Genomic DNA, 15,767 nt, shown 5'->3' on the forward strand with positions numbered 1-15,767 from the left:
CCTCCCCTAATAAACACTTCTCTCTCTTTTAATCAAACTTCCTTTTCCCTAGTTCAGGGGTCACCGACGTGGTGCCTGTAAACACCATGGCACCTACCAAGCATTCTTAGAAAGTGGATGGGACCACTTTTGGGCTTCCTCTGAGCATGGCTTCAGGTCCTGTGGCAGCCACGTTGTGATTGTACCCCCTCCTCCTCTATGTCAGGATTCGGAAGGTGGGCTTTAAAAAGTTGGGGACCCCTGCCCTCCCTCCTTCTTTCTGAGGGGGCTGCACTGTGAACTGAATTCCACGGACCTCATCCACTAGCAGCACGTCCCCTCAGCACAAGACATTTTCTCCTGACTCGAGGGGCTCCAGGGAAAACACTGCCATTTAGCCGAACAGATCCACAGAACCCAACCCCGTATCTGGACCATACCAGTTTTGGACTGCAGGCAAGGGCTCCCATCACTAAGTGCTTCTCTACACAACAAAAGGAAAAGGGTTTCCTCCTGAACGGTCGCCGTAGCCAAGAGCATAAGGATTATTCCCTTATTTGTATCTACATCAGGGGAGCCAAAGTGGCACTGCAGACACTTAGAAAGCAGAGCTGATCTGCTCGCTAAAACGTGGCCCATTTTATGGATGGGGCCCACAGGATCCTGGCCCTGTTTCTGCAAGGGCAGAAAGGAAAGAAAGGGCCCCACGAGGCTCTGGAAAGCGGTCCAAGTAAAACGACACGCTCTACATTCCGCCTCACACACGTTTCGTCCTCAGCGCTTACCAATGCTACAGAGGGATCCAGATTCAGGATCTTCATCCGATGTGGGGCTTGTTGGCAGTGGAAGCTGTGGTCATCGACCGTCCCGTTTTCTTCAGAGTCTACAAAAAGCTGGGTGGTGTGGGGATCCAAATAGATCAACTCGTTTCCTGCGTAGGGAATTGTTTGTTAGGAACAGGAAAAACCGAAAAGGGCTCAGTCTTGCATTACTGATGGGAAGCCCCGAGAGATGTCTGAAGGGCTCTGCTACAAAGGAAGCTGGGCACTCCAGAGGCATTAAAGCACATTGCAGACTACTGGCCTAACCTTTGGCCTCTGCCCTTTGGCTGACACTGAGCACTTCCAGGGAAAGAAGAAGATTGCAGATTTATACCCCGCCCTTCTCTCTGAATCAGAGACTCAGGGCAGCTTACAATCTCCTATATCTTCTCCCCCTACAAGAGACACCCTGTGAGGTGGGTGGGGCTGAGAGGGCTCTCACAGCAGCTCCCCTTTCAAAAACAACTCCTGCGATAGCTATGGCTTCTTTATGCTGTTCTAGATACTTCCAGCAGGGTCCTATTGGGAGCATTCACAATTATTTTGAGGGCTTAAACAGTTGTCTTCTTTCCCCTCTAATAAACTTGATTTAGATTGAATTATTTGTACCACATCTTTTATCATGGCTCAGCCAGGCTTCCAGGATTAATTGCACATTAAAACAAGATAAAATAAAACTCCCAAATATCCCCTCCAAAACAAAAATCCCCACTGTTCATTTGCCATCAAAAGCTCTGACCAACAAACAAGCCTTGCGATTCCACTCAAAGATCTCTAACAAGGGGGCTTCTCCCCCCGCCACCTCTTAAGGGACCCCGTTTCACAAAGTGGGAGCCACAGTGGAAAAGGCCTGGCTCCGGTTGGTGCCAGCTGGTCTCCCTAAGTAGGGTAAGAGGCAGCAGCCTGAAGACTGTAGTTGGGGTACAGGGACAGAGGGGGGGGACGATCCTCCTTTAAATCTGTGGACCACAGGATGTGAAGGGCTTTAAAGTTCATAACTAGTTCCTTGACTTCAACCAAAAACCAACACAGCTGCTGCCATCAGTTAGCCCAGGGGTGTCGAACTCATTTGTTACCAGGGCCAGATCTGACATAAATGAGAGCTTTTCGGGTTGGGTCGGGCCTTGTGTGTACCTATTTAAGATTAGGTAGCAGAGATATACATTTTATAAAGGACACAGACAAACACAAATATATTTTTTGAAAAAATCAAAACATGCTTAAAACGTTAGCACTCATTGGTCTTAAAGATGCTTTCTTTGTATCTCTCCCATGGGATCCAGGGAATTGGGCAAAGGAAGCTCTGGCTCTTTCCTTCCTTCCCCTGATTTGGCCCCCAAACTGCATGTTTGACACCCTTCAGTTAGCCCCTGACAATCTCTGTTGCCAAATTCTGGGTCAGCTGCACTTTACAGGTTAACTCCAAGGGTCGTCCAACCTATGATACATTACAGTAATCCAACTGTGAGGTTACAATTATTTTTTCCCTCCTTACCTAAAAATCCTATAAAGTAGTAGGCATTGTTTGGTTTCCCTCCTAAAGCTCCCAAGGATTGCGGCATCTTGAAACACTCCTGCAGATCCAAAAGGGGAGAGAACGCAGAGAGATTAGTTGCTCCGAGCCTCTCTTCCCAAACCTACCAACTACGTGTACTGAAAGGGAGCCATACCTTAAAAGCATCGACATAAACCGGATTGATGTGGTTTATCCCCAAGCGAAGAGGTACAATCAGCAGCAGAGGCTTCCAGCCGCAGCAGAACCCTGCCGGGCTTTTCTTTCGGCCCAGCATGCTCTTGGGCAACAGCGAACTGCAGTGGGCGCTGGGGCAGTTCTGGGAAGGGAACCAGCACATCTTCTCTGGGAAGAAAGAGACGAGAAAGCCTCCCTTGCTGAAAACAGATTTGCTTCCTTTGGAAAAGGACTCACCCCCATGCTAACACACACTCACATGCTGACACACACACACACATTGCACAAAATGGCTTCCTTCGTCATCGGAGGGGGAACACCTTCTGTGTGCCCGTCTCTATACACAGCCACTTCTCCGAGAGGTTTGCAAACCAACGGAGGAAACCGTGCAGCTGGAAGCAAACACAATGCAAAAATTGCTCACGGCAACGATAGCGGAAAATGTAAAAAATGTATTAAATGTGATACAGAGCAATGCAACCATTTCTAACACTATTAGCAAAGGGTGAACATTTCATTCCCATATCTGAATGCCTTGCAGACTCAACTGTTAATTGGAGAGACACTAAATGTTCTTGCAGCAATTTTTTCTGTTTTAGGGAGCTCCTGTTCCTTTTCATATGCTAGAATGAATGGGATGACCTGTCTTCAAAGAGCCCCACACACAAGATTGCCGCGACGGAGGAGCTAGCAAAACCAAGCCGTTTCCAGCAATTTGCATGACTCGAAGCAACTGTAGTCTTGAGAAATGCATCCCAAAAGTGTGCATGCCTGAAGAAGCCTCTGGGAAACGGCTTGGTTTTGCTAAATTGACATTACATTGTTCAGGGTGGTGAGAACCAGAGAGGATTGTGAGACACTCCAAAGGGATCTGTTGAGGCTGGGTGAGTGGGCATCGACGTGGCAGATGAGGTTCAATGTGGCCAAGTGCAAAGTAATGCACATTGGGGCCAAGAATCCCAGCTACAAATACAAGTTGATGGGGTGTGAACTGGCAGAGACTGACCAAGAGAGAGATCTTGGGGTCGTGGTAGATAACTCACTGAAAATGTCGAGACAGTGTGCGATTGCAATAAAAAAGGCCAACGCCATGCTGGGAATTATTAGGAAGGGAACTGAAAACAAATCAGCCAGTATCATAATGCCCCTGTATAAATCGATGGTGTGGTCTCATTTGGAGTACTGTGTGCAATTCTGGCCACCGCACCTCAAAAAGGATATTATAGCACTGGAAAAAGTGCAGAAAAGGGCAACTAGAATGATTACAGGTTTGGAACACTTTCCCTACGAAGAAAGGTTAAAACGCTTGGGGCTCTTTAGCTTGGAGAAACGTCGACTGCGGGGTGACATGTTAGAGGTTTACAAGATTATGCACGGGATGGAGAAAGTAGAGAAAGAAATCCTTTTCTCCCTTTCTCACAATACAAGAACTCGTGGACATTCAATGAAATTGCTGAGCAGTCAGGTTAAAATGGATAAAAGGAAGTACTTCTTCACCCAAAGGGTGATTAACATGTGGAATTCACTGCCACAGGAGGTGGTTGTGGCTACAAGCATAGCCAGCTTCAAGAGGGGGTTAGATAAAAATATGGAACAGAGGTCCATCAGTGGCTATTAGCCACATTGTGTGTGTGTGTGTGTGTATTTTGGCCACTGTGTGACACAGTGTTGGACTGGTTGGGCCATTTGCCTGATCCAACATGGCTTCTCTTATGTTCTTAGTTCTTATGCTAGCTCCTCCATCGCGGCAAACTTGTGTGCGGGGATCTTTGAAGACAGTTCATCCCTTTCATTCCAGCATATGAAAAGGAACAGGAGTTCCCTAAAACAGAAACATTTGCTGCAAGGACACTTAGTGTCTCTCTGATGAACTTAGTCAAGTCTGCAAAGCATTCAGATACGGGAATGAAATGGTAACCCATTGCTAAGAGTGTTAGAAATTGTCGCACTGTTCTTTATCACATTTAATACATTTTTTACATTTTCGGCTATTGTGGCCGTGAGCAATTTTTGCATTGCGTTTACTTCTCTGAGGGGAACAGGGAAGTTCCTTGTCCATGAGAAACCGTCAATCAGGGCAGAGGCCTCAAGGAAAGCGCCAGTAGCAAGGAACAAGACCCGTGACGTTCTGCCTGCACAACTTAAGGAAGTCTGGATGGCCGCCAGTAACAACAGTCCACTGAAGGCTTGGAGAACAAAACGACACTTTCTGACTGAGCAAAATATAATCTCCTCCTCAGTCTTCAACTGAGCCAGGCCCATGAGATTTCAAGAGAGTCAAGCTGCTGAGACCGCTCCCCCCACAAACAAGCTCCCAGTCAGACAGCTGGCACCATTCACCACAAAGCGGCTTCAAAGCCTCCCGGCTTCTGCCGCAAAGGAATCTGCTCAATGCAGTAGCCCAATGAGGTGTGGCCACCCAGCATGTGACGGCGGCCAACGTGCCGGCTTTAGGAGGGGGCCATGGATTAGTCAGGCAGTCTGTTGGCCTTCGAGAAGGCACCAGCCCAGTTCCTGCTGCCTTGGTCCCCAGGCATTCCTTGTGACTCTACACGACTGTGGAACGATGCAGAATGGAGTTTATCTGAAAAATAAAACTGGCCTGACTTCTCCAAACGCAGCATCACTGGCTTTCATATTTTCATCGATACTGACGTTCAGCTCCAGTTCAGGGTAAAGCTCGGGCAAACCAGAAACCTTGTTAAAGGAACCGGGGGAAATATTTTCAACTTACTGATGTCTTCAATCACCACCGTGTTGTCCATAGACACGTAAACAGCCAAGGAATTCCATTCATCAAAGAGTGCAAGTTTCCTGAATGAACAACACGAAAAGCCATTCATCAAGAGAGGTTCCCATTTAAGGTTCAAAGTCCTGCCTTCACTGTATCTAGAGAGATACAAGAGTAGACGTTTTGGAGAAACAGAAGATTCCAAACACACCCTAAATGATGATGCAGGAGAACTGAGAACATTTACGGGATGTTTTATGTGGGTTGTAAAACTGGATCATTTCCTTCTTATACACATTTCCTGCCTGGATATTTTTCACATTACTGCCATGTATCTGCCTCAACTGAATAATGCATTATTGTTATTGCGGTGCTTTATAATCCCCAAATGACAAATGCATCTTTAACGTTACACCCTCGCATGACGAGGAAAGGCTGCCAAGACTATTTAACGTGGTCTTACAAGAGTGAGGTTGAACTCTGGGCCAGAACTTAGCCTCAGCCCAGGGGGAAAAACAGAACCGGTCCAAGCAGCTCACTGGGATCTTGTCTTTTTAAAATAACTACAATTAATAGCGCACAGTTTGCATCCGGTGGCATCTTTGAGACTAACGAAGTTTAATTCTGGGTAAACATTTAGACTAAAAATTAAACCTTGTTCGTCTTAATGGGGCCGCTGAACTCCCAACTTTATTCTGTTACTTCAGACCAGGGGTGGCCAAACTGTGGCTCTTTCACACATATTGTGTAGCTCTTGAAGCCCCCACTGCCCCACAGGCCAGCTTGGAGAAGGCAGGCGGGAATGAAAGGGATGACCTGTCTTCAAAGATCCCCGCACACAAGATTGCCGCGACGGAGGAGTTAGCAAAACCAAGCCGTTTCCAGCAATTTGCATGACTCGAAGCAACTGTGATCTTGAGAAATGCATCCCATCTACCTCTCCCCCCCCCCATCTATTTGCTTTCCTCCCTCCCTCCTATCTTGCAGCTCTCAGACATCTGACGTTCGTGTCTTGCGGCTCTTAGACATCTGGCGTTTACTCTGTGCAGCTCTTCCGTTAAGCAAGTTTGGCCACCCCTGCTTCAGACCAACACGGCTGCCCCCTGAATCTAAGACTGACAGTGAAAATTCATTTTAACAAAGGTGCAGACTGTTAAGAGTGCAAAAGCCAGCTGGCAGTCTGACACAGACGTGTAGAGGCATTTTCAGAACTGCCACTCAGCTGTCATGGTTCTTCTCCACTCCGCCCCCTCCCCCACCCCCCACCCTGGCCCACAGAGCTTCTTGAGCCCAGGAGGCCCAGGCCTCTTCTGCAGGGCTGCCGGGAGGTCAGGCCAGGCTCTCAGCTGCCGGTCTGTGGGGCACGAGGCAGCCTGCTTCTCTTCTCCTCTGGGAGTTCCAAGAAGAGGTGGTGGAGTCTGGCAGCTTTGGGACCAGCCACAGGAGGGCTAAGTGGAGAGAACTGGATGCTGAAATAGCTGACGGAGTGAAGATATTGGGAGTCCTGGAGTAGCTCCCTTTATATTCTCCACTGTATTTCGCATGCGCCATTTTTAATCTAATGATGTGGAAGAGCGAAGCTCCTTTCACTTTTCTCGATTGTGCAATACACGGACGATTAGGAAACCTTAGAATTTCAGGCTCTCTCTTTGCCCCTCATCCCAGTACTCACAGGGAAATTCTGTAATGTAATGCTTCAGTTCATGACCGCTAAAGTTACAATGGCGGCGGGGGTGGGGGGGAGAGGAGAGAACCAAGACATGAGCTTAAACCAATCCCTCATAATCCTGAATGACTTCAAAATACAGCCAGAGATTAAAACAGTGGGCTGTGCTATGATGCAGAGGCTGTGACTCTCATTCTTTAAATTGTGGTCTCCTATGTATTTTTTCTTATAATTGTTATTTCATGTCACAAGCTGCCTTGAGTTTGGCTAATAAATGTTTTGAATAAATAAAACAATTTATGTTCAGTTTGAACACGGGGCTCAATCTGGATAAGAAAATTAAGCAGCGCTTGTACAAAATCAAAATCGGGACAGCCCAATAACCACGCTGGCTGTAAAAAAACAAACAAAAAACAGCCCATTAACAACTCAGCCTACCAGAAGCAACCCACATTTGGAAGGTTCTCCAAAAGCAAAAGAACAAGACAAAACCTCACAGCCTCACATACATTTTGATAATGTAACGGGGAGGCAAATACATCCCTCTTCTGGCAAGCTAGCCCAAAGAATCCAGGCTACTCTGCAGCACAGACAGGAACAGCCTTGTTCTATCTACCTGAATCACCTGGACCAATTCATTCATTCAACTGTTTTCTGAATCATGCCTTCGTCAGGAACAGACAGCCCATCAGTTTCTGATCTCTGGCCCGAGAAGGAAAGCCAGTATGGTTCCACTTGTACATGGGCCGGAACAAGATTGAAAAGACCCGAGTTCAAATCCCTGCTCAGCCAATGAGCTCAACTCGAAGACAGATTCAGGTGAGAAGCCGGGTTCGTCTGAAGCAACGGAACAAAAGTTTGAGCCCAGCGGCACCTTTAAGACCCACAAAGTTTAATTCCGAGGACAAGCTTTCCTGTGCGTGCACATTTCTTCTTTTTCAATGTACCTGACGAAGTGTGCATGCATTTTGGGGAACTTAAAGTTGCCACTGGACTCAATCTTTGTTCTATTGGGTGACCCTGAGCCACTCAAGGCCTCAACCTGGACATCAGGCCAAACCACCTGTTTGTACCTACCTCGGTTCAGAATGCAAAGAACGGGCTGGACTTCTATGAACAGGTACACAACAGTTTGGAGCTGCTTGTCCAATTCATTTCCCATCTACTTGGCTCCAAACACGGCAGCCTCTGGAGGCTGGAGAGCAGCCTCAACTGGTTCATCAATTCAAACATGGCACCAAACCACAGTTAGCGCAGACCACAGTTTGCAGGCTCACTTCAGACTCTAATGCTGGCCTGCTGGCCCAATCATAAACCGCAGGTTAGCAATGCAGATGACCTACTAAGCCGGAATGAAGCTTCCTTAGGCTGAAAGGTGGGGCGCTTTTCAGCCTGACCTATCTCAGGGGATTATGAGAATAAGAATCCTACATGCGTCATTCCTTGGAGGAAGAACATTACATAAATGTGATTAACAATGTCATGCAGGAAGACTCTCAGTGGTGCAAGAGCAGGCTGAGGTTCTACTTGCAGGATTCTGCATGGTCCTTTTAGCCTCCCTGTGGGCAGGTATAAATCCTACACACAGCACAATGCTTGTACACTTGCTTACTTTAACACTTGGGCCACGGTGTTTGGTCCAAACCATTCGCCGATGGACTTCCCTTCGCCAACACCCATCTGTGCTGTGTGGATCACAAACAGACACACGGAAGAAGAGAAGCGTCAGGAAACGGCACGCAGGAAAGGGCACACTCTTTGCATTAGCACACTGCACACATCCCTGAGTGTGCTGGAGTGCGCTGTTTCCAGGATTTGCAACCTTGTTCAATGTCAAGGGTCATGCTGGAAGATTATGACGAATCACAGAGTTTCACCTAGATTGCACGGTCTGTTAGATGGTATTTACAACTCACAGAGATGCGGTAATAGTACTGAAGTCCCAAAATTGTTCAGTTTCTTTTTTCATTGGGACAACAACCTCCCCAGTGAGCTGCCTTTTATCAGGAAGTAAGAATTTGGTACAGCTCAAGAGATCACTACCTTTCCAACACAACTGGTCCAGCTGGACGTGCTGTCTAAATTTTATTTCTTTATTTCTTTGATTTTATTTCTACCCCGCCCCCCCCCCTGCCAAAGCAGGACAAACCACTTTGATCCAAAGCGACAGTCATTTTGGATCAACATTGTTACCTTTCTTATCGTAACAAAAACAGACCGCTTTCTCCTGTGTCCATGTGCTGATAGCAAAGTTACTGAGCTTCTTTTATTTGTCTGCTTTCTTTGTGAGCCTTTAACATCTATTGCTATCATACAAACGTATGCGGCAGTGGACAATGCAACTGCCAAACAATACCAGAGGACTGCATTGTGAATAAAACTTGGTTGGTCTTAAAGGTGCGCTTGACTCCTACTTTGTCCTAAGTACAAGCGCCATGGCATCTCCCATGATACAGTCCCTGCCCCATACAGGCCTGGTTATCTGCTTTAAATCTACTGGAACCTTCTATTTTTCACCTGCTTGAAGACGCTGAAGTCTTTTTTTTAATATTTGTTACTCCTGATTCTTCTTCATATGTTTTTTTCCTTTTCTTTTGCTGTTACTTGTTCTCATTGCAGCTTTTAGTTTGTTGCCAGCTGCTTTGAGAACTAGTCTTGAGTGAGAAGGTGGACAGGAGTTGTGACGAAGAAAATAATAGGTCCTCCTAATGCTATGAAATTTATTATTTCTACCTCACATTTCCTTTACAGAACAAAACAACCCTCAGCAATGTTTCTATCTTCGCATCGAAACAAAGATCTAACTTACTCCTTCCATACACAGTAACCTTTGACCAAGAAGCACCGAAGCACATAACATGACAGATTGTATTTTCCAAGAGCTCCAAATGTATACTGAATACATAGCTTGGAAAACAGAGTGGATGGAAGCATTTAAAACCACTTTTACCCATTTGGTGGATGGAATAACAGCAGTCTTTTCTGTCCAGGAAACAGCGCAGGATCCTGTGATATTCTTCGGGTTGCTTTCTGTGTTTCTCCCACAGCCAATCTGTAAAAATTATTCAAGATTTTAAATACTGCAGTCTCTTTCCTTGCAAAGCACCCGAGTTACAGCAGGTATCAAACAGATGCACAGCACGTAGGCGGTGGCGGCACTTTATCTTTGAAACAGACTCCCTAGAGATGTTGTCCTCTTGCCACCATCATTTAGGCCAGGGGTGGCCAATGGTAGCTCTCCAGATGTTTTTTGCCTACAACTCCCATCAGCCCAAGCCAGCATGGCCTATGTCTGGGGCTGATGGGAGATGTAGGCAAAAAACATCTGGAGAGCTACTGTTGGCCACCTCTGATTTAGGCACTCAGTGAAACCCACTTCATTTTCTAAGTCCTTAGTGGGGTTTTCCAGAGTTCAGTATCTAAATTTATGACTACATCAGTCTGGTGTTTTAAACACTGTCTATAAAAATGCAGCACAATAAAGATTTTAATTGAACGAATAAAGCCAAACTGCTAAAAAAATTAAAAAGTGGGTGCAGTCCAGAGAATTTAGAAGCCTCAGATCAGCAGGGATATTAGGTTTTTTATCTCATTACATATGCTAAACCCACTCTCACTGAGTATAGCTATACATCCACAGTATTCCAATGTACTTCTCTTTAAGAGAGCCAGTTTGGTGTAGTGGTTAAGTGTGCTGACTCTATTCTGGGAGAACTGGGTTTGATTCCCCACTCCTCCACTTGCACCTGCTGGAATGGCCTTGGGTCAGCCATAGCTCTGGCAGAGGTTGTCCTTGAAAGGGCAGCTGCTGTGAGAGCCCTCTCAGCCCCACCCACCTCACAGGGTGTCTGTTGTGAGGGAGGAAGGGAAAGGAGATTGTAGGCTGTTCTCTGTCCTTGAAAGGGCAGCTGCTGTGAGAGCCCTCTCAGCCCCATCCACCTCACAGGGTGTCTGTTGTGGGGGAGGAAGATAAAGGAGATTGTGAGCTGCTCCGAGATTCGGAGTGGAGAGCGGGATATAAATCCAATATCATCATCTTTAATAATAGTGTATCAGAATAATTTTTTGTATTGACATACTCAAATGAGTGATATTGGCTGCTAATCTCATTACATCTACTTAACCCATTTTCATTTTATGTATTCTTTTTTTCTAATGGGAAACTAGAATGATGCTTATAATGTATAGAATGATGTCAAAAAGCAAATTAAGTGGAAAAACATCACTAGGAAATGCAGGTCCTTTTGTAATTTACCTAGACTTTCAGCAACACCAATTAGCAGGCAACTTTTATTACCTTTTCTGGCTATCCAGACCAAATGGCCTTCTAATTTGTCACACTGTTCCACCACGGGATCCCAGCTTTGTGTCGGTTTGCCCTCTTAACCCACCGACTACATCTATTTCAGCCCACTGTGCCCTATTCCCTCGCCTGGAGAAGTGGGCTTTTAGCAACACGAAAGCTTGCACTCTGAATACAACTTGGTTGGTCTTTAAGGTGCTCCTGGACTCCTGCTTTGTTCTCCTGCTTCAGACCGACACGGCTGCCCGCCTGGATCTACCCACAGGACGTACTTCTGTTCTATGTCGTGGGCTGAAGTCTGCAACTTAAAACTTACGTCACGGCTGCAGCGCACCAGGACTGCCGCCAACACCTCCACACACACCCTGAACCACCGCCCCCCCTCCCGACCCGCACCCAGTGGGCTAGCCCAGCCCCCCCCCTGGCTGCAGAAGCAACGCACTCCTGGCCCCCACACTCACCAGGGGGACAGGGAAGCCAGCAACAGTCACGATGGCCCCAGGATCAACCCTCTCGGAGGGCGGGGCAGCAACGGAGCCCCACAAAGACGCGGGCGGAGGGAGCCACCCAGCAGAACGATGGGCCCGGCCTCAACCCAGGGTGCCACATCAGACGGCCTCCCCAGAGGCTCTGCGGGTCTGCTGGGAGGGGAGCAGCAGGAGCGACAGGGAGAGGCGACCCGAGCTGCAGCAGGCCCAGCAAGCCCCAGGGAAGGACGGGAGCTGCTGGGCATCTGCCCTTAAGTCAGAGGGCGGGGCCTGGGGTGGCGACCACGCAGGGCAGGATCGGGAAGGAGGAGGGGAGGGAAAAGGGAAGCAGGGCAGCCAATGAGGAGTTTGGTGATGACCAGAGGGTGGTGCTGGAGCCCAGAGAGAGAGCTGCCCAGAGAGGCAGAGACCAGCCAGAGGAGCGCGTCAGGGTGTCCCACCACCCTCCCCTGAGAGCTCCCGGCTGCCCCAGGGTGGGGCCCCAGGGGCCGCAAGGTGACGGCAGCACAAGGTGTGGGGCCCCCGGAGGAGGCGGGGAGTGACAACTTATCACCATGGGAGTGAGAAATAGGAATGGCCACAGACCTAATTTTGTCATTGACCAGGGGCTGTTTCGTGGTCTGTTTGCCTGCTCCATACATTTGCAATTTTGACGGGCGACCCACGGACTGCATTTTTTTTTTAGACAGTCCATTTGATCGATTGGAAGTGGTCCATGGCCAGCCCTGCTGGTGCCAAGGGAACCCTTTGAAGCTATGTCATCACTGCAGCATGCCATGCGTGAGCTCAGGAGGCATTTAAATGCCTTCTGAGCCCACTTTCACGGTGCACTGCAGCATGACCTCACAAACCACAAACTGGTTCATAAACGGGGAAAGTCTGTGGGACTGTGAAGCTCACAAATTCCCGCAGACTGCCATTTTTCTTTTGTCTGTGCCCATCCCTACTCAGAAGCGCTACTGCAGGAGCTAGGCTTCCCAACCCCCCCGCTTTGGCGGGAGACTTCTGGGTTCTCAGCTTCATCCCCCGGTCTCCAGAAATCAGGAAGCGGGGGAATGGGGGAGTGGAGGGGGGGGGGAGAACATACCTGTAGGGTTCATGTTGGTGTAGCAGTTTGTAAAATGTCTGTCCTGAGCAGTTTGTAAAATGTCTGCCCCTTTAAGGCTGGGCAGGAAGGAGGAAACAGGAAGGGCTTCGGAGAACGGCCCCTCCCTTTCTTTGCTTTCGTTTTCACAGCAGGCAGAGGGAAGAAGACCCGGTAAGTATTTGTGTGTGTGAGAGAGGGAGGGGGCAGGGAGGGGGGATTCCCTGGTATGGAGGCCCTTCCCCCCCTTTAGAAAGCGTGTGTGTGGGGGGGAGGGAAATGTCTACTAGGCACTCTATTATTCCCTATGGAGAACAATTCCCATAGGGAATAATAGGGAATTGATCCATGGGTATTGGGGGCTCTGGGGGGGCTATTTTTTGAGGTAGAGGCATCAGATTTTTAGTATAGCATCTAGTGCCTCTCCCCAAAACACCCCCCAAGTTTCAAAATGATTGGACCAGAGGGTCCAATTCTATGAGCCCCAAAAGATGGTGCCCCTATCCTTAATTATTTCCTGTGGAAGAAAGGCATTTAAAAAGGTGAGCTGTCCCTTTAAATGTGATGGCCAGAACTCCCTTGGAGTTCAATTATGCTTGTCACATCCTTGTTCCTGGCTCCGCCCCCAATGTCTCCTGGCTCCACCCCCAAAGTCTCCTGGCTCCGCCCCCAAAGTCCCCAGATTTTTCTTTAATTGGACTTGGCAACCCTACCTGGAGCACTCCTCAGCCCCCAGATTCTGCAGAGACATTGCCTGGCTTTCTTGCCGGAACTTCAGTGCAGGTTTTGGGGGGGGGGGGGACACACCACATTCTTGGAATTCCCTTCCAGAGGAAATACACACTCACCCCTCCCCAAGTGCCGGCAGATCAGAGCCTGGGCCAGCATCATCTGTCCACATCGCAGCATGCAGCCCCAGCCGGCATCAGAGGACGGGCCCGTGCCACCTGCGTTCAGAAGCATCACGGTTACAAGTAGAATCAGACTCCCAACAACACACGCACACACCAGAAACACAGGGCACCAGCCTTCCCTGGATCATATGTTTCACCAAGGTTCACAGCAAAAGGCTTAGTACCAGCTTGAACTCTGGCTGGAATTTGGTCTCAGTTTGGTACTGACATAATGGCAGCATCATATAAGAGGGCAGAAATTTCAAACTGGATTGGTTTTGGTAAGACTACCAAATTTAGAGGACTGTGCACAACATCTGCACACCTACCAACTGGTGAAAACTTTCTTCTGTATGTAAACCAAAGACGGCCATCTCGTAAGAGCAGAAACTCCGCTTGAGCCTTCGATAGTCAGATGTCCCCAGAGGAAAGGACAGTCTTTACATGTCTCTCAAGTTACAGAAGGACACCAGAGGAGGAAAGTGACCATCACCATTCGTTGGTTTGTTTGTGGGACTTGTACCCTGCCCTTCCTGCAAGCAGGTTCCCTCACAAGTCAACAACATTTAAAACCACAGCATTTAAAATCTACAGATTAAAAGACATCTAAAACTCAGAGCAATAGTCAATGCCTCGAGAGATACAGCCGACAGATACAGGCGGTCACCTGATTACAGGCAATTACACCTGAGGTGCCTGTTGGGAAATATCCATTGGCTAGAACTTTGTCGATTCCACAGGTCCTCTGGATACAGGCATGGGATTAGAAGAATGAAGGCTGCTTTGCACTAACAAAACAGTTCCACACCTTTAGGCAAATGGTTACAGATTCAACCCTTCTACAATCCTAGGAAACAGAAAAAAGTCATATGGGGAGGGACGGTGGCTCAATGGTAGAGCATCTGCTTGGGAAGCAGAAGGTTCCAGGTTCAATCCCTGGCATCTCCAAAAAGAGGGTCCAGGCAAATAGGTGTGAAAATCCTCAGCTTGAGACCCTGGAGAGCCGCTGCCAGTCTGAGAAGACAATACTGACTTTGATGGACCAAGGGTCTGATTCAGTATAAGGCAGCTCCATATGTTCATATCTATTTTTCAGAATTAACTGTTCCCTCTTCTACATGGTTCACATCTCTGAGCACATAGGAAAGGAAAGGTCCCCTGTGCAAGCACCAGTCGTTTCCGACTCTGAGGTGACGTTGCTTTCACAACGTTTTCACGGCAGACTTTTTATGGGGTGGCTTGCCATTGCCTTCCCCAGTCATCTACACTTTCCCCCCAGCAAGCTGGGTACTCATTTTACCAACCTCGGAAGGATGGAAAGCTGAGTCAACCTTGAGCTGGCTACCTGAAAATCCAGCTTCCGCCGGGGATCGAACTCAGGTCGTGAGCAGAGCTTAGGCCTGCAGTATTGCAGCTTTAACACTTTGCACCACGGGTCTGAGCACATAACATGGTGAGAAAAGATGGCCCATATCCCAGGAAGCACACTTACCAATTGGTGAAAACTTTCTTCTGTATGTAAACCAAAGACGACCACTTATATCAGACAGCAGTTTAGCTTTATCTAGAATCAAAAAGCAGGAAAAAAGCATTATGATGGGGGCCCAACTGCCAAGTTATCTGCATGATGTTCACCCGACATCTGCAACAGTAGTAGACAAGCCACACCTTTAAGACCAACTACGTTTTATTCAGAATGGAAGCTTTCGTGTGCTCTAAGCAGACTTCAGCAGTCAAAATGGAATGGCAAGCAGTCCTAAATATAGAGAAAGTGGGTAGTGTCTGATGAGGTCTGCTTAGAGCACACGAAAGCGTCCATCCTGAATAAAACTTAGTTGGTCTTAAGGGTACGACTTGTCTGCTGCTTTGTTCTATTGCTTCAGACCAACACGGCTGCCCACTTGGATCGACTGACATCGGCAACGTTTGCTGGTATCATCTAAAAGACACAAAGCAGGAATCAAGTTGTACCTTTAAGACCAACCAATTTTTATTCAGAATGTCAGCTTCCGTGCTTACTAGAAGACACAAGTGACTCCTCAGAAGTTCAGCGCCATAAAACAGCCGCCATAAAATGGAGCACCATAAAATAGGTGGTGCCCTCTCCCTGTT

The 15,767-nt window shown here is 47.9% G+C and overlaps 1 protein-coding gene across 2 annotated transcripts in view; it reads right to left on the reverse strand.

The window, feature by feature from the left end:
- Nucleotides 1-15,767, reverse strand: part of ATG4A (autophagy related 4A cysteine peptidase) — a 28,636-nt gene that overhangs the window by 4,907 nt on the left and 7,962 nt on the right. Inside the window, exons 1-8 of one of the 2 annotated variants that reach the window (XM_060249601.1) lie at nucleotides 13,985-14,036; nucleotides 13,611-13,709; nucleotides 9,838-9,939; nucleotides 8,500-8,572; nucleotides 5,225-5,304; nucleotides 2,471-2,658; nucleotides 2,296-2,374; nucleotides 765-910 (exon numbers count right to left, since the gene is read on the reverse strand). In XM_060249601.1, the coding sequence (XP_060105584.1) occupies nucleotides 765-910; nucleotides 2,296-2,374; nucleotides 2,471-2,658; nucleotides 5,225-5,304; nucleotides 8,500-8,572; nucleotides 9,838-9,939; nucleotides 13,611-13,671 (729 nt within the window). In that variant the 5' untranslated portion in view covers nucleotides 13,672-13,709; nucleotides 13,985-14,036. Of the gene's footprint in view, nucleotides 1-764; nucleotides 911-2,295; nucleotides 2,375-2,470; nucleotides 2,659-5,224; nucleotides 5,305-8,499; nucleotides 8,573-9,837; nucleotides 9,940-13,610; nucleotides 13,710-13,984; nucleotides 14,037-15,147; nucleotides 15,220-15,767 lie in introns of those variants that run through there. The other variant, XM_060249600.1, reaches the window with a different exon arrangement.

Source organism: Heteronotia binoei, chromosome 11 (assembly GCF_032191835.1).
Source record: "Heteronotia binoei isolate CCM8104 ecotype False Entrance Well chromosome 11, APGP_CSIRO_Hbin_v1, whole genome shotgun sequence".
Taxonomy (NCBI): domain Eukaryota; kingdom Metazoa; phylum Chordata; class Lepidosauria; order Squamata; family Gekkonidae; genus Heteronotia; species Heteronotia binoei.